This window comes from Pundamilia nyererei, unplaced genomic scaffold, assembly GCF_000239375.1.
Source record: "Pundamilia nyererei isolate P.nyererei 1_Seehausen unplaced genomic scaffold, PunNye1.0 scaffold00004, whole genome shotgun sequence".
NCBI classification, from domain to species: Eukaryota; Metazoa; Chordata; class Actinopteri; order Cichliformes; family Cichlidae; genus Pundamilia; species Pundamilia nyererei.
Genome location: NW_005187405.1, coordinates 8519644 through 8543237, shown reverse-complemented (window position 1 = coordinate 8543237; position 23594 = coordinate 8519644). Strand labels below are relative to the sequence as shown.

Sequence of the window (23594 nt, the reverse complement as noted above, 5' to 3'; positions counted from 1 at the left end):
TTGTAAAAACTCCTTTAATTAAAGCGGGAAATATGCAGCTTGATTTTGATTGCTTGATTTAAAATCCACTGCTGTGGTGTATAGAGGAAACACCAAAAAATTGTTCTTTTGTTCAAAAAATTAGGGATTGCAGCTGTATGTGCTGACATATTCTTTTGTAATAATAAACAATAGCAATCAGTATTCCCAACAATGGGCTTGTTTGCTGATCACATCACAAAGGACATAAAATTAATATCGCCATAAAGTTGTGTTTACATCACTACACATATATATTAGGCCATATTGGAAGTCTACTGAAGAAATTAACAGTCTCACAACTTCCTAGAATACATTTGCACTTTAAGATTATGTTAGTAATGATCGCCCCAGATAATCACATCTCTACCATGTTCATATTATCACTTTGTCTGCAGCAACACCTCTGTGAATGAGCCATCTTTAATGAGCTTTAATGGCTATTATGGATTACTTTACTTTTGTACATAAACTTGCGTTTTACACGATTTTCACAAATGATGTTTTTTAAGGACACGAAATTCTGCTTGTTAAAATGTTGTTCATTATAGCAGATTAGTTTCAAGGTTGCTGTAATTCGACTTTCAGCCTGTAGATGACAAACAAGACATGCTCGGCTGCAATCCGAAGAGCAGCAGCATAGTAGACAGATTTAAGCTAACGCTAGCTACAATAACATTTTCTTTTCACCCCAATTTGGGGTGTTGTCATTCGTTGGTTTTTTAACGTATTCGAGGCTGGCTTCACTGGCCAAACATGCAGAAATATGAAAAGCTTGAAAAAATCGGGGAGGGTAAGTTTCAGACTTTCGTTTTGGTTAATTTCGCAAGGTTGATATTAGTTAGCCTAGCATGCTAATGTAGCATTCATGCAGGTCGAAGGCTAAAGTTAGCTAATCTGTAAGCAATATGTATTCGTTGATGTATGCCCCAGTTAACCACATGGAAACATTGCGAGTTTTTACTCGCACTAGTATGTGCTAGTAACAGTGCCAGTCCGAAGAGCTCTGCCTTCCACTTTTACTATATTAACGCTAGCTAACGGTGGGCATGTAGCGAGCTAATATTAGGACCCCTTAGCTGTGCCCATTCATCGGGATATGTGGTTTAAATAAATTTTGTCTGCTCCATAGGTACGTATGGGACCGTTTTTAAGGCAAAAAACAGGGAAACCCATGAAATTGTGGCTTTGAAAAGGGTCAGGTTGGACGACGACGACGAGGTTTGTTCTTTATAAAATGATATGAGAGTCACAGTGTTTGTTAGCTAGTGGTTAGCAGGCTAGTACTAAATGGAAGCTGTTTGTTTTGTTTTATTAAATTTTAAAAATAATCTTTTAGGGGGTGCCTAGTTCTGCTCTGAGAGAAATTTGTCTTCTGAAGGAACTGAAACATAAAAACATTGTCAGGTAAGTCTGACAGAAGAGCTGAATGCCTCCAGTTTGCATGTAACCCTGATGTCAACAAACACCAACAGAATATTATTTTGCCTTTTTTAGACTACATGACGTTTTGCACAGTGACAAGAAGTTAACCTTGGTTTTTGAATACTGTGATCAGGTGAGTTGATCACCCCTAAAACGCACTATATCTTAATATGTACCTTCTGAGGCTAATATGTCTCTCTTCTTTGCTGCAGGATTTGAAGAAGTATTTCGACAGCTGCAACGGGGATCTAGATCCTGAAACTGTGAAGGTGAGACATAAACATGAAGAGCATTTAAACTATGTAAACCTGACTGCTTAAAAGCCTGTTTTTTGCTTAAAATTTCAAATTAACTCCATATTGTTGATGCTGTTTGTTTTCCTGTACAGTCATTCATGTACCAGCTGTTGAAAGGCCTTGCTTTCTGTCACAGTCGAAATGTTCTTCATAGAGATCTGAAGCCGCAGAATCTCCTCATCAACAGAGTGAGTGTTTAGGTGCATTTGGACTTGATGGCTGATAAACATTCATTGCTGTGTGGACTCCATCAGTATACTATTTCTTTAAAGTGAAAACTAAGTGAGATGGACACTGGTTTTCTTTGTGAAAACAAGCACCACTGAGTTTATCATTGAGATTCTGTGTAATATCTTTTGTTTTGAAGTTCATTCATTTGAGCACTGCAGCTTACTAGTGTCTTAGTTTACCACGTGTGATACAGAGATTGCATTCACGGGGCGACGATGAAATGATAATATACATAATATAATTCAAAAGTAGTGGGATTTAGAATAAATTAAAAAAAACAAAGGTTTTTATATTGCCGTATTAACGTCAAAATTTTGTTAGATTGACTCAGGGAGGTGATAATGTGGATACAGACATGTATCCATTTATATGCTTTGATAATTATAGTAAGAATTGTTTATCTGTCTGTAGAACGGAGAGCTGAAGCTGGCTGACTTTGGTTTGGCTCGAGCTTTTGGAATTCCTGTGAGGTGTTACTCAGCAGAGGTAGGTTATACATCATTAATGCAGAAGGTAATAACAGCTCACTGCTTTAAACTAAAGACATATGACCAGTGTTAAAAGCACAATTTTTGGCACCTGCTGTGTCTAAAGAGAGGACAACTTATTTGTAATGTTGTGTAAACTAATGGTGTAAGAATACTTTAAAGCTGGCTTTCCAAGAAGTATTGGTATCCAAAAGGTTAACAATCTTATGATGAAACATACTATCTCAGTTTTTAAAACAAAACCACTCTTCCTGAGTAAAATGAAAGCTTCCAGCTTTGTTTGAGAAGTGCACTGACCTAATTACCTTAAGATCTAAATATAAAAGGGAGCCAGAATATAGCACAGTATTTACATCTAACCAGTAGATTCCCTTCAACTTTTTCAGTGTTTTATTTCGTTTTTAAAATGTGCTTTCTTTGCAGTCTCTCATGTGCACACAGTTAAAGTCGTCAAGTTGTTTCTTTTATCTTCAAATTAATTTGTTTAATTAATGATGAAATGGAGTGACGCATGTCTCAGCATGTGGGTGTTTGATTTTTGTTATTGCTAAAGCTTTGAGAGAAATGACGGGCGAGACTTACCTAAAAACCTGGCAAACAATTCTCATGGGGATTTTGACCCAGGTTGACGCTGCTGATCTGAAAATGTAATAAACAGAAAATCTAGTGGAGACCTGAGTTTGAAGCATTGAGATTTTAAAATATCATTTACATTTAAGAGGATGTATTGCTCTGTGGCTTCCACAGTTGCTTCTTGTTACATCGACATACTATATAATGTACATAGTACGAGCAGCTTAAACGTAGTATAGGGTTTGTTTTTGTTTTTTTAAGTTTTTACTTTATCCACAATATTATTCAGCTAACCCCTATAAAAGCCAGTTTTATCATATTTAGAAGCAAGGACTTAACAACACTGTACTTTTTTCATTTGTCGTAGTTCAAAAACTTGAAATCCTTTTCTAGCTGGAAGCTCTACAAGTATAAGTTTTGTAAAAAGAAAAGTTAGTAGTTGTTTTGTAGCAGGTAGTCATGTTTAGTAATTTGCACAACAATTACTAAGGTGAACTTTTGCACTTTTTAAACTGAAGCATAGTCACTTGCAGTCAGCCCACACATTTGCTCTGAAAAGTGGAATTTTTCTATAATTGCATTTGATTTTCTTTTTTTTGTCCTTTTTACTCCTGCGGTGCCCTCCAGGCGACTCATTTTCATAAGTCCTTGGAAAAATTAGTGTGTGACACAGCAGCAGCTTTTTAAAATGCCAACAAGTTGTGGTGGAAAGCAGAGGGAGATTTAAATATGCCATTCAGTATTAGTAACAGTGTTGCCAAAGTAATTTCTTTGTGAAACACACCAAATGTAAAACCCACCTCAGAGAGCCATCATTATGCCCAACATTTATTTTAAGATTAGTCTGGTTGTGATAATATATTTTGTTTTGATTTGTTTTTAGGTGGTGACTTTGTGGTATCGGCCTCCGGACGTGCTGTTTGGAGCCAAACTTTACTCTACCTCTATCGACATGTGGTCTGCTGGATGCATATTTGCAGGTCTGTGTGTGTGGTTTGTGGAATCAAATGAGGATAAAATTAAACAAGTAATCCAATAATTTGGTGCTGGGTGGTAAGACCACAAATGTATCTCTTTTTAGGATTCTGGTAGTTTCATATTATTTTACAGTATTATTAATATTTAAAGTATTACTTTTGAAGGTTCCAGTTCAGGTCACAGTGTGAGCAGGTGACCATAAGTTACAAAGTTAAATACAGCAGCCTGGATTCAACTCCAACCCAAAGGCCTTTGAAGTCTATGCAGAAATAGTGTCATTGTCCTTCGTACATATAAATAAACAGAATGTTTATATTGTACAATAAGAGGCTAATATGGATGGCTTGTTTTTTCCTTTCATAAATAAAAATCAATATTTTAATAAGATAAAAATATCTTTCTATGTAAAGTAAAGCTCTTACTTTATCAATAAAGTAACAAAATAATTGATGTAATACTATATACAAGTAATAAATGTGCAAACAAAGATTTAAGTTAAAGAGTTGCCGCTTGTCCCTGCTCTCTCCCCCTGCTTTCTTGTCTAGTCTTCTTTAAAGTCACTCAACATTTAAGTAAACAGTCATATTGTGTAGTGGTTGAGGCCAGCATCTTTAAAGGATAGTTAGTTGTTTTTTTGTGTTCATGTTTTGAATGGTAACTTAATTTGATGCCATTTATTTATTTATTTTTCCAGAGCTGGCTAATGCTGGAAGGCCTTTATTCCCCGGGAATGATGTGGATGACCAGTTGAAAAGAATTTTCAGATATCCTTTTCATGCTAATGCAGTACCTACTGACGATATACAGTTTGGTATGTGGGTCTCTGGTTTGTTCGGGCAGAACTACTCATATTTAAATTATTTATGAACAGCAAGTCTTAAAAGTAATGTTAAAAGTTTGTCTTTAACTGCTCTGTACATTGTTGGGAACACCAACTGAAGAACAGTGGCCAACAATGACAAAACTCCCAGATTACAAGGTAGTTTTTTTGATGTAATTTCTTTTGTAAAACTTCCAGTGCATTGAGCTTTTACTGAATTGTTTTTATTCTTTACAAACTCTTTTTCTTCCTTTAGCCATATCCCATGTATCCTGCCACCACCTCACTGGTTAATGTGGTCCCTAAATTAAGTAGCACAGGACGGGATCTACTTCAGGTACTCTAAAACAAATTTGCGCAATATTTGAGTGGCTACAGTAAAATGATGGAAATCTGTTATTGTAGCTGGGTTATTCCATCTAAAATCATTGTGGGCCTTCTGCTCAGTCACCTCCAGTTTGCTGAAAAACTTTAGACAACTTTTAGTAAAGTTTTACTTGATAATTTTCAGATTGGTGTTTTGTGTGTGTGTGTGTTTTCGTTGTTGTTGTATTTTTTCCACCCCAATTTTGAAAAATGATTGGTCCAATTCTAGCATGTTTTTTTTCACATGTTGAAATATGTTGCAATATTTGGACGTGAATATGTTAACATAAAAATGCAAAATTATATATATAAATATTGCAATTCTTACAATGGTCATCATGAGGATAGCATGATCCCTGTTTGCCTGTTGCAGTCATGGCTGGGTTGGAGGGTAAGGGTCTTGTATCAGACTACCCTAACCATATTGTTCCATGTGGACACAGCAACTTGGCCTTGCAAGGCTCCTCACATGAAATGAGCTATTAATCCCTTCTTTATCACTCCTAATTATGCTGCTATATTAATTTCTATGAACAAAATCTTTTGCAATTATAGTTTATGCATTTTTTATTGCCTCTTAGTACATTTTAAACTAAATCTGACTCCTTCATGGCAATGTGCATGCCTGCAAAGTGGGTTGCGAAAATGCAAAAATAAGCCTATATTTAACAAAATTATTTTCTCAGTTATAATTAGAGTACCCCTTGGAAACCCCAGAATTTTTTGTATTTAGATTAGACTGTCTAGTGACATTTTTGTGGTGTAACTTGTCACATTCGCTCGATGACAAAATTGGTTTATTTTTGTGACAAAAGAATTTCATGTTTATTTTCCATTACTGTGAAAAACATCTACATAACATTAAAAAATTGTCACTCGATGTCTTTTGCAATAATATATTTTTTAGTATATGCTCAAATATGATACCTTTTATTTTAAGTTTGACTAGCAAATATTCAATAATTTGTATTTATAGTAAAGGAGGCCAGTGAAAATTTTAAACTATTTGATAGTTTTTAGATATGTTAAAATGGCCTTGGATTCCAAAGTGTTGGGGAAAAAAATGCAGGAAGTGGGTAGGCAGAATATTTAAAAAGAATAAATAAATAAAAAATGGAAAAAAAAAGAAGCAAAAAATGTTTAAAAAATGTGATGATTTGAGATGGATTAACCCAGCTAAAAGTTTTGCTGTAGGAAATCTGATACTGCTAATCACTAATTTAAAATCTATCCTTTGATCTCACCCAGAACCTGTTGAAATGTAATCCTGTCCAGAGGATCTCTGCAGAAGAGGCCTTACAGCATCCTTACTTTGCTGATTTCTGCCCACCATAAATGCTTAACTGCCTCTCGATAAACGTCAGCTGCCAGAATCAACCATCCCCGCTCTCTTTTGGGACTTCAGGAAAAATTCAAAACAAGGCAAATCCCTCACTGGATTTTCAAACACTCCCCCTGCTATTCATTCTGTTGTGCCTCTGTGAGGAACAAAGTCCTGGTGTCGCTGCAAGGATTTATTAGCTTCTTTTAAGTTGAAAGCCTATTTTTAATTTGGCACATACACACTTTCCAGTTAATTGGCACAAATGTGGGACGACGTTGGACCGCATAAACCTTATACGTGTGAAAGCGGTATATCATAATTAAAAATGGCCGTTAGAATCTGTGGTAATCTCATTTGGTGAATTCACTTTGAATAACTACAATTGTAGTGCAGTACAGTAGCCCCTAAAAAGCCTTTGTAAATATATTGTTTCTATTATGTTTTTGTTTTCAAAGCAGATTTGAAGTCTTATCATTTGTAGAGGTTTTGATGCCAGTTCCAATATTTATATCTGAAAGTTTACAATATGTGATGGTATATTGACCACCTGAATCTGGTTATTAAAACATATGGCTGAGATGTGTGGACAGACTAATTTAATGGTGGCGTTCTAAATGATCTCATACTCTTATGTGGCATGTCTGTACAGCTGTTTACCTATTAGCCATCATATATACATTTACTGATTTAATATTTTTAACACATTCCAGAGGCCACTGATGCTACAGAGCTTCCGTTTACGATTAGACTGCATTAATAGATTTGTGGGCTTTAGAGTCATGCTATTCATTTGAAAATGATTAAGGCATAAGTCAATGTTTTTGTAACACAAGCTTTCAAAAAGCTTCCGTGGGGGCTTCCTGAATATTAATATGTCATTTGGTAATAATCAAAGGGAAATGGGAATTCCCCCCAGTTAAAAGCTAAATTTAATTACCTTAATCACTCTTTTTACTCATTAGGTAATGTTAGCTGTTAATCAGACTTAACTGTAAGTGTATCTGTTGAATAAATGAGCCTTTTTTCCTACAGCTAGTACCAAATTAAAAACTGACTGGCAACAATGTAGAAAACAGTGAGACAATTAGAGACCGTTTTGATTACTTGGGCTGTACGCACTTTTGTGTTTTCTGATATTTTACATACCAACGCTAAAACTCATTTTCCAATTACCTATTACAAGATTTTTGGATAGCACGAGAGGCTAACTGATCATTTCTGTTTCTCAGGCTTTTATTTTCTCATTTTGTATTTATCTTTTGTGCACTTTGTGATAGTTTTATTTCCGATTGTTTAGTTGTCGTTACCTTAAAATACGTTGAACACTGACAGCCAGGATTATACCAATTAACAGTAAATGGGCTAATATATATGTGTTAATGACTAGTGGACCATTGTTGAACATTTTTATTTGTTTTTTACATTTCTAGCACCATGACACTAACACTTTTCTCAAATGCTTTTCTAACAGTTGTTAAAAATGGAAAAACAAACCCAGATAATCTGCTGATAATCTGTATTTTTGCGTAATAACTGTTTTTGCACCATTAGCTGTTTCCATTTCAGTTACTTAATAACATGGTTAACAGCTCGCAGTATTATTTTGCTTATGATTGTTACAGAGCTTCTAGTCATCCCATAGAAATCATCCATAATGAGCTGTGTTTGAAGTAGCTGTCTTAATAGGAAAGGGGTTCATTTTCTTTTCGCTGATGTAAAACAAAAAAATTGATGCATGTATTTATTAATGATGGAATATCCACTTTTTATTATTTTTTTAAATGTAGCGCACTTTCATTTAGTACAAAAACTCTTCGAATGATCTGAGTATGCTCCAGTCTATTGTGTTTTGCAGGCTCTTTTTAGGATTTTCAAATGTTTGAAGGTTGTGTGGGCGTGTGGATTAAGTTATAATGAAAAAAACAAAACATGTTTTCACTCATGCACTTGTATTGACAGAACATTTGCAGAACATTTACCATTTAAACGGCTTAAAATTGAATTTGAACGATGAGTGGATTTTGCACTTTGTCTAGTCTCTGCTTTTGCTGGTAGACTGTGGGGCAAATGTTTTATGTATATTTCAGCTGATAAGACTCAGTATTCAGTAAAGTCAACATAAATACAAGTTTGCTTTGATTTAAAATGAATTTCCTGCTTGATTATTCAGTAATTTGGGGGGGAGGAGCATGTCATTTTGTGCACAGTTATTGACAGAGTGATCCTGTAGCAGTGCACACCTTAGATGAGAAGACGTTACAATCATCTATAATGAAAATCACTGGACAGTAGAACTAAATACATGTTATTCAGTGCTGTATACTTCTCATGTTCTTCTGCTGCCACGCTTCTAATATATAGTCCAATACATTTTGGAGGCAAATATGAAAGAACTCCAGCCTATATCAAAACCACACATTAATAATGCAATACTGCATTATACAATAAAATAATATTTTGCATAATCAGTGCCACTTAAGGTAAATTTGGTTATAACGCTGGTGTTCGTAAAGGTTGAAATACATTTTTCAGTTTTTCTACATTTTCTTGTAGATTCCATGTGTTGAAACGGGTTTCTTTATGTCTCACCTTGTACATCACTGAGGTTTAAAAAGAGTGCAATTCCACCCTCCAGACACACGAATAATTATTATTACTCTCCAAATAATTGTGATTGATTTCACACACAATGGACAGGAGTGTGGGTATAATAATTATACAGTAAGGTCCATAATTTCTTGGACAAACATAATTTTTGTAGTTTTGCCTCTTCACACCGTCACAGTGGCGTCTCAATCAATCAGTAAAGGCTCTCAGCTTTAATTCAAGTTGTTTTTTAAAGTTTTGCGTGAACTGTTTACGAATTACAGCTATTTTTATACACAGTCCCCATTTTTAGAGGGTGAAAATTAATTGGACAGTTGACTGACGAGCTGTTTCTTTGCCAGGTGAGGCCTGTTCACCTGACAAAGGAAACAAACATGATATCAGTAGTCAATTTAAAGTTTCGTATCGTAGGTTACTGTAATTGTAAATCTGAAGCTCAAGTGAGGGACATCATCATTAGGCTGAAAAACAAACCTTTCAGAGAGACCAAATCAACAGTTAGCTATGTTCTTAAAACGAATGATTGGATTGGCCAACAAGGGTACAAACCATTGGTTACACTCAAGAACAAGAAGGCTAGATTAGGCTTTGCCAGAATACCACTAGAGCCTGCACAGTTCCAGAAAACAACCTTTAATCACTTAAATCCAAGGTTAACTTGAACGTGAGATCTGATCTCAACCTAAGGGAGCATCCTTTTCAGTTATGAAATACAAAGAGAATGCAGAGAGATGCACAAACTGAATAAAACATAAATAAATGGCACAGACTAGACTTCAGGCAGTCACCGAATCCAGATGAGTTTCATCTAAGTGCTAAAAACAATCATTAAAATGATGATAGTTTGTGCAATTACTGATATCCTATGAAAAAACTAGGGTCTAAAAATGGCTGTAATTTCTCAACAGCTAATGTAAAACTTTTGTTGCAGAGAAAGTCTGCACTTCAATCACATATTATAACAGTTAATGGGGAAACTTTCTCTAAAATCCCTTGAATTAAAACTGGAAACTTCTATTGTGTGATTTAAAATGCACTGTGATAGAGTACAGAGGCAAAACAACTACTATCATATTACCACTAGTGGTAAAAAAAAAAAAACCCTCCTTTGCAGTATTTATTCTCCTTTGTTACCCGTTTAGAATATTCTGTTGTGCTTTAGCTTCACTGTAGACTTTATCAGGTTTATTTAAGCTGGATGTTACCTTTTTTTGCTGGCACATAACATCCTCTGTAAGTACTGTTTAAAAAGCAAACAAACATCCAATACAGTTTTATTTAAAACTGACTACGTTACACATAGTTAAGTGTGTTAACTATTTAATGTACAGCTTAGAGTTAAAATCACATATCTACAATAAAATGCACATATAGCATATAGAGCCAGATGAAACAACTTCTTGTTCTCCAGGTGTGTGTATGTGTGTGTCTATGTGTGTGTTGGCACAGGAAAATCTTTGTTACCTGTAAGAACCTGTCTTAAAGGCACATTTTAGTTTGATTTCAAGCCACACAGTTTAATCAAGCCACAAAAACTATTCTTCTGTGTATTGCACAGTCCCAAGCCTGGTTAGAGGAGGATTCTTACATCATAATGTAATCATAATATCCAGGACATTGTAGTGCAGGATGTGGAGAACGCTGTTTTGATTCATCTGACTCCAAAGAAAATACGCTTTGAACAGTACAAAGTGAATAGCATAGCTAATATTACATTAATAGATCAGAGATAATAGGAATACACATGCAAGGAAGAAAATGGGTGATGTGCTGTAAATTATTAGGATAAAATCAATCAAATTCAGGTATTTAGTGGCAGAAATATATAGTGAACTTTTTTTTCTACTTGGCCGTAACTATGCTGTAAATATCCATGAAAGATTAGTTAATGAGAATAAATAGTTAAGGAATATTTTCTGCCAGCTCAGATGCACTCTACTGCTTCTTTGACTGGTAGTAAGGCAGGGGGTGGGGCGAGAGAGAGGTAAAGCCTTCATATCTCCACAGTTTGCGGTAATGTTGGGTCACTTGTAGCCCAGCAGCATCACACACACACTCAAAATCATCATGGCAATACAGCATCAGAGGAGGATCATTGTGTAACATGAATTGGCATCTGCGTCTCTTATTGAGTTCATGATGGTTTATTTGTCATATCATACATCATTGTTGCAGGCGGCAGCTGCTCGGTTTACATCCATCGTAACTGTTTCATACATCACAAACTGATAATTTGGATCCTCAATCAATCTTTTTCTGGTCAGTTTGCTAACAGTGCTGTCTGATTCAGTGCATTTATTGCTCGTAACACAATGCCACTGACTAACCCTTTTTTTCTTAGTGTCTGCTTCCTGAAAGGCAAAAGTTCCATTTGGATTAAGTCCTTCCACAAGGTGCTCTCTGGCTCCGCTTAAATTACCAGTCTTGTTCCTGATAACGCCGGAGCTGTGAGCACACCACATAACAGTGTGTGTAGTTAAATCTAGAGCCAGAAAAGGTAGTTACAACGATAGACGCCCAGTCATTGGCTTTCCAGTGATGGCTGATTTCCAAGGGTTTGTGCTTCACATCAACAGTCATCTAATACACAGACAACAGAGTAATAAAGCTACAGAGTTATGAACACCACTCACTTGACTGGCGTTATACATGAAAGTTTCACGAAAAAAAGGTTCCCAGTATTTATAGTACCTACAAATCATAACCGAAATATTTAAATAACACGCTCTGTGTTATTTAAACGAGAAAGGAAGTAGACTGACACGAAGGTTCGAAGAAAAGTTGTGTACATGAGGAGTAAGATGAGTAAATATAGAGTTTATTATACTTGATCATTTATACATCACAAACTGTTATTTGTGACTTATTACATATTCTGTAATCATAATAATAATAATAATAATCGTAATAATAATAGGTTACAATGGTAAAATTTTACAATGCATTTCTAATATAAATCAACTGAATGGGGCTGAGGTGCAGTGAGTTGTAGATGTATTGAGGCAAAGTCTCTTGTACCTAATAAAGTCTGCCATCCATGTTGTACTCAAAGACACTTGACGGTCCACCTAGATAGAAAGTCCAAATTCCTTGTGGTGTAAGAACGGATGAAGAAAGATAGATTTTTTTTTTTTTTGTATTTTAAATTTATATATCTATATTTATATGTATATATGACATGTTTCACATGAGCAATGTAGAATTTCTTCATGGCATTTGATTGTGGGTATTTACAAATTTCTGTCAAGTTTAGGAATGTCACCAGCAAGCCTTTTAAACTCACAGCATTTTCAATAGAGAATAGATTACTATCACAGGGGATTGTGCTGATGAATCTTTAAGACATTGTGATGAAAACAACTGAACTATTAGGAAAGGCAAAAGAAATTCAGATTGTTTCTGTTGGAGCGAATTCAACTGAAAACAGGGCCAGCTTTTATGGGGACAATTTCTGCAGCAACTATATAAAGAAATGGAAATATGACTGAAAATGAAATATAACAGTACAATCAACTGCCTTTTTTTGCCTTCTGACTTCTTTTTTTTTACCCTCACTGTCTTAAAAAAAGCCTAAAGTCAACAAAACCATGTAATTCAGGAGTCTTAAAACAGCATATATACAAATCATCAAGTTCCTCTCGTGTTTCAAAGGTGGGTAAGCACACATGTCTAATTAAAGACAAATTAAAGCCCCATAGTAGCAAAAGGCAACATTCAACACTAGTCTAGTGTTTTAATTCATGTCAACAATCAGCTCATTAAAAGTGGAGCAGATGTCTAAAAGGCTCTTCCGTTAAAACGTGACTGCTATAAGGTCACTCAATACAGCATTGGTTAGATGCTGGAGGCATAACACTGATAAACGCTGCTACACATACAAATCCACATGCGTTTGTTGTTGCTTTTTTTATAACTAGACTGATTGATGTACATCAATACTAGCACAGCAGTACCACATGACTCATCGCAACACAGTTCAGATTCCTCTTTTTGAACACGTTTATCCTCACGTATTGTATACTCGATAACATAAACAAATCTACTGAATGAAACATGAGTAAATTAACATGGATGCCTTGACATGGCAGTTAAACCTGAGTTGTGTTTTGGAAGTGGTCTCTTTTGTTTCTGATGATAGTATTCTATTTCTATTCAGGCATTGATAAACTGTACTACGCATTTTGTGAGCATACACTCAAGAGCCTTTCTCTGTTAAAATGATTTCACAGTTTGCTGTCAAGTACCCAGATGTTCCACCCCATCCCCAACCCCTGCTTTATGTTGTCAACAAGCAAACTCCTCAAAGTTGCCTATAGTCGGGTGACGAGGTAACATGTTCGGGGTGAATCCGAGACTGTCCGAGTGACTCCGGAGGGTGTCACAGGTGCTCTGCAAGAAACAGAGAGGAGGGGAGGAGGGGAGACGAGTTCAACCGGGTTAAGGGAGGAGCGATGCAGGGAGCGATGATGATGCCGATGATGGAGGAAATAAATGAGCCGCAGGTAAAAAGGAGAGCAGCCAATACAATCGTAGAGGGATGCAGAGGGGAGAAAAAACAAACAATGTAACAAGGAGAAATTGATCAAAAACAGGAAAAAATGGGGGAATGATTGTGAATGAAAGGATAATGAATGACAGAAACATATGTGCACAATGATGAGGCAAAGAGTACAACAGATTCAGGGGTTTCGACATCAGCCACATTGCATATGTTTCATATGTAATGAGAAGATAAATTGAGGGGGTAAGATGATGGGGTAAGATGAATGAAAGGAGGGAGAAGAGAAAGAAAACAGCAGATTTTTAGTCCTGGTTTTACACTAGCATGTGTAATTCTGATAGTTATGCAAGTAGTAACATCCACATATGTCTGCATTTTTCGTCATGTACAAAGGCCCTTATTTAGCAGATAACTGCAGATATGTGGATAACAAACACCGGTAGTCCCATCGACAAAGAACCTTCTATCTTTGTGCAAACTCACTGCATGCAGGCCTGCGATAACATCACAAAGTAATGCATCTAGTGATGTTATCTGGCTCGGACCTTCCAATGCATTGCCTCTAAATAGACCTTAGTGCTGCAGGGAAACAAATAGATCTCATGTTGTTCAGAGTTTTTGTGCAATTCAATAAATATGTGATATGCTTTCACAGGAGTACACTTTATCCTACGAGGAGAAAAAAAAGCATCATTATTCGGTGGAAGGAACAAGTTTTGCAGAGAATAAGATCTTTATGCACTTGGAGAATCCAACCAACTTCAGCCTTCTTTCGGCCCAGCACCCTTCTGTCAAAGCAGACAACAACTAACCTGTTCTTACACGGCGGCAGATATTAAAAGTGCTCGCTACAGCTGGATAATCACCCCTCTCTTTTGTTGACTGCCAACCAAATCATTTGTAACCATGGAGAAAATGATGAATGTGATGATCTCAAGTATGTATGAAAGAGAGGGACAGCATGGGAGGGAGCATCTATTATCAATGGGATGTGCTACCTGGGGGCATGATTAGGCGTGACACCAGGGCTGGTTGGGTTCTCTGGAAACTCCTGGAATAGACATGATGAAAAGAAAGATGGGTGAGGGTGACTGAAATGAAAATAAAATACAATGTAAATGCTATCAGTTAAACTCCCAAGGGAACACGGTGATATCATTAAAGCACTGAAGGAAGATGATCGTTCAAAATGAAATATGAGGGGGTTTCTTAATGAGCAGGGAAGGCTAAAGTCAGTGTCACCCAGAAGGATGTCTCTTGAACAATTAAAGCGCTTCATTAACAGATTGTCTGAGTGGAGATGTGACAGTGAACTAGTTGAAAAAATATAATTAAATGTGAGAAAAAAGAAGTACAGAGGATGGTTTATTGTAACGAGGTGAACATATGACATGAATGGAGCAGAGTGCAGAAGAGAAAACACTATAAAAGCTTGAGTGCAGCCCACTAAATGAAAGCTTTCTTTCCTGCTGTTTTAGTATTTTTCTTAATTAAAAAATGACTAAACTGATTGATATTTTTGTTTAAAATCTATAAACTTCCACTTTTGTAAAAGACATTAAACATATATTTGATCGTTTCCTCTACAACAGCTAACAAACTCAATACTGACCCAAGCATGCAAGAGCACAGCCCTCATGCAGAAACAAAACCACAACTTTCAAACAGATTTGAAGACAGACTTGGCCACAACTTATTTTGCATGCTGTCTTTTTACCTCTAATAATGTATGACAGAGAGCACAGCTTTCATTTCCAGCATGAAGCCAAGGAATGCAAATTGGCAGATTGAATAAACTCAGGGACAAAAGGCAATTTCTGCACTTAACAAAAATCTGCTTAAATGCTTTTCATTATGACAGCACCAGAAAAGAAGAGATGTTGCAGGTAGGTATTTATCTGATTTCATTAGCTAAAATACATAAACGACAGGTCCCTACCGTAACTAGGTAGTGTTGTTAGATGTTTTATATAATCGTTTTTAAGGGGCTGTTTTAAAAATTCCATTATCTAGGAAACCTGTTGAGCTAGCTCCTTCAAATTCTTTTAGTGCAACTACCTCTGTGAAGGTCGACTCTCTGCAGTGTAGCTCAAGTTAACAGAAAGATAGATCCTTTATAATATTTGGATGCCCAATCTCTGACTGCATATTTTGAGGCCTGTAAAAACATTGTTTTGCAGGTAGGGGACAGATATTTTAGTTATGGCTTCTCTCATATACAGACAGAGCACATAAGATTATGCAGCACAGTCCAAATCAGATAAAGGCTTCCACACATATTAAAGCTTAAACATGGAAAAAACGCAATTTCACCAAAATTCATTGTAATATTTCCAAGACATGAACCAAAATCAGCCTCACATCTGGAAAACTGTAGTTTCTACCAGTCTCCGAAACTGCTGTCACAGATCAGGCATCCAGATATTTTAGGGACTTCAAGCGCCCATCACTCAAGTTTACCTGAGCTACAGCCCTGAGATTCCACATTGAAAGTATCTGATATTTGCCTTAAAAATATCAAAGAACCTAGCTCAAGTAGCTTTATAGATAATGGAATTCTAAATATAAAGAAAAAATGATGATACTAAAAAATGTACACTATTTATACTCTTATACCAAGCTCTATTTTCAGTGAACGTTGAGTTTGAGAAAATGTGGATTTTTAAAAAATATTTTTGGCTACCATACTGCAAGCAGAAATATATCCGGTCAGCTAAAGTAGAAAGGTTGATACATTACATTTACTACTACTTTTGATTGTATATACTTTTCAGACAAGTTAATTTAACATGCAGTTCTCCTAAAGACTTCAACAATTTACTATAAGGCCTGAAGAAGCTTCCTGGCTATCAAAGAGGTAAAACTTAAACCAGTCCTGAGGTGTGCACTACAAAGTGAGACCCATGGCTTAGGGAGCTATGTCGAGCTAAAAGTCAGAGTTTTCTATGTCAAGTAGCTTTTTTTTTTACCTGCCTAAATCACCGTGGTAACATGGATATCAGCAGATTCCGAGTTTTCTTGGTTTAAAATATTTAGGCTGGCTGAGGAGCGTGTTTTAAGTGAACCGCATCTGCTGGTAAAATATATTTCATATGTGCAACTTGTTTAGCTAACATCACAAATGAAAGTGTAAAGTTGCTGCAATGCAAACTGTGCATCCCTTTGTCACTTGAATTTCCATGTTGCTGAAAGAGAAATAACGTTTTACAGGTGATCCTAATCTGCTGCTAAATCTCGTTTACAATGCTGGAACTGCAGCTGCAACACACCAAGAATACCTGTTCAGTCAATAAAGTTAATTTCACTTTGATCTATTGACAAACTAAAGCACTGAAGTCTCCTTTATTAGGCGATGGGACAGAAACCTTTAATGTTTAAACGTGTCTAGTTTAAAGCTTCAGAGCTCTAATGTGCTGCGGTCGCATTAGAAACAAACAGCAGCTGTTTATTTCAGTGGTAAAATGTTTATTTTATTGCTTTGTGCGTTAAATCACCAGTTTAACGATTTTCTGCAGCATTAGTCTTTTGTCTTATTTGCAAGAGTGTTGCATTTTACTGTTATATTTTTATGTTCTTTATAGATATTTACCACTATATTATCATCATCATCATCTATTAACATCTCTGACAGGAGTAGGCAGCATTTTGTGTGCACAAAGACTCGCTTGCCGTGTCAAACACCCCTTTTTATTTGAGGACACAGAATGGTGCAGAATGCTCAGGTTAACAGAGAAAGCCGATAACCACTGGCGTTTTAAGTTCTGTCAAGCCAGCAAACACAAAGAAAGCTGGACTTTGTTGTATTTATACCTCTACCTTTTTGAAACTCTTTCAGAGTGGCATTACGCACAATATGATCAATAAAATCGATTTATAGCTTGACAGAAGGTATTTAGCACTTGTCTAATGCACTGATATTTTCACAGCAAGTGTTGCGAAGTAGTAAAGTACATGCAGTTAAACTACGTTATGCAATAATTTGTTGATTCAAGAATTTTGGTTAGATAAATATGAAAACCACCCACTATTTGCATGGGTGTAACTGTAGTGATTAAAATCTATCTTTCTATATGTTATAAGCCTTGATTTAACATTATGTCCTGAACAACAGCTCATTGCTAATCCTAAAACGATGTGTGTATGTTATTAATCATTTCCTAACTTGCATAACAGGAGGAGTGGAGATGCCTCTGGATGCAGCGTGCTAAACCACAGGGTTTGATGAAAATGCTGTTATTTAGGGCATGACTGAAATGCCTCGCAGTACTACAGTTTCCATTGCTTTGTTTTTTCCATGTTAATGAAATCTCTTTAGAATTTTGGTGGTAAAACCCGGATAACAATAACAGCTCTTTAATAGTACAAAAGAGGGTGACGCTGAGAAGCTACTATATAGTGTGGAAATACTGAAAATTGGGTTGGTGTGTGGGATAAAATGAGATAACCTCTGACAATAAACAGAGTTTATGAGTCATGAATAAAATCCAATAGAAACCAGGTCAAACTCTTTACTTCTACTTCTCCATGCACTGAGATTTAAGCGCACTAAGTGGCAAAACACTTGGGGAAAAAGCTTAAAAAGAAAAGGGGCACAAAGTCAATTTGTTCTTTTGGAATACTTATGTGCATCCCAGATTTTTTGTCATTACACGGAATAATTTATGCTGCTTCTCATCATTTAAAGAAAGTACTGTATGCGTCTAATACTACTCTAATTATGCATTCCCACTGTGCAGTAAAAATATGTGCGTATGATTAATGATTGTGTTTTCTAGAAAAATATTTTGTTTCTGCAGGGCTAATTGAAACTAATGATGGCATAATGCCTTTGCTTTCTCTCTGGTGCTGTTCATTAAAAGCATTTCAAGTGTGAGCAGATATTTTGATGTTGCTGTGACCATTGTTCCTGAGCTTATTTTGTACATCACATTCACTTCACTCGATCAAGTGTATTCTTAGGGACTAAAAAATTACCAGGTTGTCGCTCTGACAGCGCTGTGGCCGTTTCTTGCGAATGAAGTAACCCAAAAGCTTATCTTTAAACACCTAAAAAACATCAGAAAAGCATTATTTACAGATTCACACATCCAATAGTTTGCTTTCTTGGGGAGTGAAGAGGATCAATACTGAGGCTGACAGCATCTATAAAGATGAAGCATCGTATCTTGCACAAAAAAATTGCATAAAAGCTTGAAGTCTAAGATGTTTAGGTTAAGAATACTTTTGGGTATATTTTGAGTAGAATTATTTCCAATTTAACATTTTAACCCATACATACTGTTCACATCACATATGATGTGTTTCTGATAAACAAACATTTTATGTCTTTTCCTAAAGAGACCAAAATACACCAAAATGAAAATATCTTTTATACTGTTTTACATTTGTGCTCCGGGTCAAATCTGACCAGAATCTCTGCAGTTTAACTACATTTATTACATTATCCATGTTTGTAGTATCGTAACCTTACATTTGCTTGCCTTGAAGCAATTGTCGTTGTGACCTGGTGCTATATAAATAAAACTGAACTGAATTAAATCGAATCTACTGAGTTGGATCCACCAGCATGGGTCAAATATAGGAAAATGGTTGTTTTAGAAACCTGTGAAATTGTACATGACATTTCTTTGTGGGCACTGGTGACAGAGTTCAATGGGAATCTTGTCACTGTCATGAGAATTGTCTGTGTTTCTACAACATATACTGGGGAACCCAGAGAGACGGGTACTTTCTGGTCTCTGAGGGAATCCTGAAGGTCTCTGAACAGTCATGGGGGAATTTCAAAGTAGTAAATAGTAAAACTGCACCGGAGTGACAATATATTGGAACAGCGGTCATACAGGGGTCAGAGTGTGCCCTAACACAGACATTAAATCTGTAAAAGAGTGGATGTGGTTTGCACTGTCACCTCACAGCAAGAAGATTGTTGTGAGGTGAGATTGTCTATGTGGACTGTTGGATTTTAAATAGATCTGTAGTTTGTTATAAACACTTATTATGAGACCATTCTTGACCCAGACCATACTGTGCAGGCAGCTAATATGAACAGCATGTAAAGGTTAAGTAGCAGACACTTTATGCTTTATGCTAAGCTCTCCAGACTCCACAAGAAAGCCATAAGTTCTCTACTACTGAATTTAAAAATGTAAAGGTTACTAAAAATGAATTTAATGTGATCTAAAAACAGAAGAATTCATTTAGTTATTGCTTAGAAATCTTTAACAAAGATCATGACTTTACCTCATATAGGTAGTCGAATATTTCTAGTATTGTAAGAACACTGGCTCCAATAAATAGCCCCATCTGGCCTCCAATGTCACCTACAGAGGGAGAGATTAACAGATACGGGTAATTAAACAATGGTGCGTGAAACCATTCCCCCTTGCTGTCACGTTGAATTCTGTATCTCTTTGAGGAATCTGAGCGTAATTGTCAAAACTGTCCAACCAGCCCCAACTTCACAAACGCAGCTGCCCTTGCAAGAGCATCAGATTATGAAAACATGCTCAGCCTGTTTCACGAGTTCAAAGAGGGAACCTCAAAGCACCAGGGATGAACACAATATGCGAAATATGCGGCGGGGGGGGGGATGCCCGCCGAGGGTGCTGATTCTGAGGTCAGATTTATTCATTTATTTTTTCTCACAGTAAATATGAAACTGCAAGAATCTTACCGAGAAGTCCAGCAATTTCATAGGCCTTCTTCTGCTCAATCTTCTCATAATTCAGAGCTTCAAAGAAGATGTCCAACACCAGAATATTTTCTCTGGAGAGAGGACACACACGAGCACATCCATCAGATTTCCCCCAGGGCCATTTTCCCAACAGAACGAATGATAACTCACATCTCCTGCGTAACTATCATTCATTATTGTTACATTGAAGGTGAACGATGGAGACTCAGACCATGCTATACCACAGTACATCCATCCATCAACAGGAAAAGGAAAAAGAGGCCTTTATCTAAATAACTAGCTAATAATACTTACCCAATATATTGCTCAGTTTTGTTGAATTTCTTAGCCAGATATTTAGCAGATGCCTTACTGGGGATCTTAACCATGGACAGCTCCTTGCCATAGCGAGTCATGTTGCAGGGGGTCTGACAGACACAGTAATTGTTGTCTTTCTCTACCAAAAAGTCTGTGGATGATCAAAGTCATTTCAATTCATATTTCATTCATATTGCGATCACAATCAAACAAACCTGTATCCAGAGGCCCTGCTAAAAATATCCCACACAACGCACAACAGAGCTACATTCGCTGCCATCGTTCACTTTCCATGAAAGCAAATAATGACTGAAGCCATAAAACAGAGGAAGGGGGGAAAAAACTCAGCAGGATTTATTTGATATCAGCGAAGCACAGACACATCACAAATCTTCCTAATGGGATTTTTAAACAATGATTTTTACTTTATTGCTTTTGTTTCAGCACAATCTGGAATTAAAGTAATTTGAAGTTAAGGTTCACACAAGTAGTATCTACAGGATACAACAAGCTTGTGGCACCGCTGTTAATGCAAATACCTCACACTAATATTTTACACTTAATCCAATAAAAAAAAAAAAGTGTGTGCGCTCACCTAAAGCTGGATCAGCACAATCTTTGTACTGCTCAGGTGTGCAAACGGCTGTGTTTCCTGTTTGAACCAACATAAAAGTGAAAATGATTACTTATTTATAAATGCAACACGAGGGCACAGAGATTTATGGGGTTTTTTATTGGTCAAGTAACTCTCAGTTCATACCCGGCATGTGAACCATCCTGCAGTTACAGTTCTCCAGAAGGTACCGTGTTTCACAGTCGATGCGACATGCAGTGATGCTGTACGTGGAGAAGTAATCAGAGTCTATGGGAGTAGACTTGCAATCTCCCCAAGGTGGTGGGAGGTACTGAAGCTGAAAGAGTGAGCAGCACATGTTTTGCCCTCAGTGTATCAGCACACAGGATTACGTCAAATACCATAATGCAAGCCCGGTGTAGCAGAAGTTCAAAAAGGGAGACAACAAGCTGACAGAACCCAACACAAATGTCTTAAACATAAAAAAAGAAAAGAAAATACAGAAGCACTTGAATGAAAATGTGCACTCAGACAATACTGGCATAAAACGTCCAGTCGGAACAACATCATCGCTCATGTGTAGCAGCAAGCAGACATCATGCATAACGTTACTGATGCAGGTCTAGGCCCCGGTAGAAAGCAGAGTACCATGGGGATAGAGACAAGCTTACGAGAAATCTGTAAAATATGTAGATACAGACAGGACACCACAATCAATGGACAAATTTTACAACCTTGAGAACGGAACTGAAAACAATCAACGGTTTACTGGAGGATTCATTGAATTTAAAAGACAACATACGGAGCTTTTTTTTAAAAGAAAAAATCTTATGGTAATAAGTAGTATATAACGGTAGGTTAACCTAAATGAATAATCCAGTCAATGAAAGCTTTCTAAAGAGGTTTTACTGTTGATTAACAACCTATATTTTCTCATTGATGCCCGTGAGAGTTTATTACACAACTACCCTGAATATCCCTATGAATTTAGCAATCAGGAGGAGATGTAGTGTACACTCAGTTTGCGGTCTCATTAGTGGTAGAACTCTCATTATAAGGTGAGAGCAGGTCATTACATTTATGAATAACTCTGAGAATTCTAAATGAATCCATTAGGGAAGAATATTTAACAAGTGAATTTTAAGGACCCAATTCACACTTAACATTAGACCTCGCCATCCGTCTTGGAGCTGCAGCAGCGTGCCCCATTTTGTGTGAGATCTGCTTCGACGTTAAAGGGACTTCCTCTGTGGTGTGCTGCACAGCGTGGCCTCTAACCACCAACAAGACTTCCAGCCCCCCTTTTAAGTGTCTTGTTTTCTGTCTGCTACTTATTTTCATGACAAAAATAAGCCAATTATTTATGAAGGGCGGCGATGCTTGGGTAGTTGCGCATTCAGCCGCTAACTGCAGTGGGGAGCAAGCCAACAATCTCTGCCAAAGGCTTCTTCTTGGGAAATTTCTCAGAGAAATTACACCTCCATTGTCACATTAAGGTTCACTGTAATTCCCAATCATTTCCACCAGCTCTAACCAGGTGCTAACTCTGACAATGTAACTGTCATTTAGCCAATACAACGTGACAGAGATAGAGTGCGATTCGCAAAAGAAGTGGATTTAAACTGGCAAACATGATTAAGCCTTTATTGAACTCCATTTCTAGCCCACAGACTCTCATAAGTGGAGATACACTGGAGATAAAACCCCCAATATAATCAAGACTATAAACTCATGCCAGAGTTCTCATGGGTAATAAAACCTAATGAATCACATTGTCTGGTCCCTGGAGATGAGATTAAGCAGAGGTCCAGTGGATCACCCCGATAACACATATAAGCAAAAACAAAATGCTTACAAAATCAGATGTGGATGTGAAAGGGTAAAGCCAAACAACAGCTCTGATAAAGACACAGATTTGGATGAATGGCTCAAAGAAATAAAACACCTTTCCAGCTCTTTGCTGGTGAGGACAGAGAGCAGAGATGGCAACAAGGACAGACTGCAGATGCTGTTACATATCGTTGCTTCAGCCACACAGAGGAGGGGGTGGGGGGGGGGATGGTGGGGGCACACATGGGTCCATTCCTTGGAGAGGGCGGGACCAGGAGATGAAAGTGTGGAAGTTAATGAGTATGTACAATACAGTATTTTGTGGCATGCAGCAAGCCCAGTCAGTCATACGCTACCCTCTGCTCTTGGGTGGAAACGAATGTTTGGAAGCCTGGGGCAACCCCGAAGCCCAGCTCGTGGAGGAAAGGAGGCTCTGACTGAGTGTGAAGCTGTACCTTTATGCCGGCCTCATAGGACGTCTCATCTAGGGGTAAGGGGTGAGGGAACACAGCCCACATCATTATCGAAATATAAGAGGAGATAAAGTAAGGCAAGGGGACAGAAAATGACCC

At 37.0% G+C, this 23594-nt stretch overlaps 2 protein-coding genes across 4 annotated transcripts in view; one reads left to right on the top strand and one right to left on the bottom strand.

Annotated features, from left to right (window-relative positions):
* The first annotated feature begins 421 nt into the window (after nucleotides 1-421).
* Nucleotides 422-7098, top strand: cdk5 (cyclin dependent kinase 5). The gene is made up of 12 exons (XM_005721479.1): nucleotides 422-811; nucleotides 1151-1239; nucleotides 1358-1425; nucleotides 1516-1576; nucleotides 1656-1712; nucleotides 1832-1927; nucleotides 2382-2456; nucleotides 3915-4011; nucleotides 4704-4773; nucleotides 4928-4988; nucleotides 5086-5166; nucleotides 6444-7098. The coding sequence occupies exons 1-12, from the start codon at nucleotides 775-777 to the stop codon at nucleotides 6528-6530; spliced, it is 879 nt and encodes a 292-aa protein (XP_005721536.1). The 5' UTR covers nucleotides 422-774; the 3' UTR covers nucleotides 6531-7098.
* A 5544-nt stretch (nucleotides 7099-12642) lies between these two features.
* The window catches only part of asic1c (acid-sensing (proton-gated) ion channel 1c), a 100988-nt gene continuing 90036 nt past the window's right edge, over nucleotides 12643-23594 (bottom strand). Inside the window, exons 3-11 of one of the 3 annotated variants that reach the window (XM_005721477.1) lie at nucleotides 23379-23506; nucleotides 21379-21529; nucleotides 21214-21270; nucleotides 20616-20769; nucleotides 20301-20392; nucleotides 19868-19947; nucleotides 18602-18673; nucleotides 14626-14678; nucleotides 12643-13515 (exon numbers count right to left, since the gene is read on the bottom strand). In XM_005721477.1, the coding sequence (XP_005721534.1) occupies nucleotides 13437-13515; nucleotides 14626-14678; nucleotides 18602-18673; nucleotides 19868-19947; nucleotides 20301-20392; nucleotides 20616-20769; nucleotides 21214-21270; nucleotides 21379-21529; nucleotides 23379-23506 (866 nt within the window). In that variant the 3' untranslated portion in view covers nucleotides 12643-13436. The remainder of the gene's footprint in view (nucleotides 13516-14625; nucleotides 14679-18601; nucleotides 18674-19867; nucleotides 19948-20300; nucleotides 20393-20615; nucleotides 20770-21213; nucleotides 21271-21378; nucleotides 21530-23378; nucleotides 23507-23594) is intronic. The other 2 variants (XM_005721476.1, XM_005721478.1) reach the window with 2 other exon arrangements.

Excerpts from the sequence above, each read along its gene's own strand:
- cdk5 (XM_005721479.1), top strand. The coding sequence starts at position 775 with ATGCAGAAATATGAAAAGCTTGAAAAAATCGGGGAGG. Across the intron at positions 812-1,150 it reads GCTTGAAAAAATCGGGGAGG|GTACGTATGGGACCGTTTTT; the intron begins GTAAGTTTCAGA and ends TCTGCTCCATAG. Across the intron at positions 2,457-3,914 it reads TGAGGTGTTACTCAGCAGAG|GTGGTGACTTTGTGGTATCG; the intron begins GTAGGTTATACA and ends ATTTGTTTTTAG.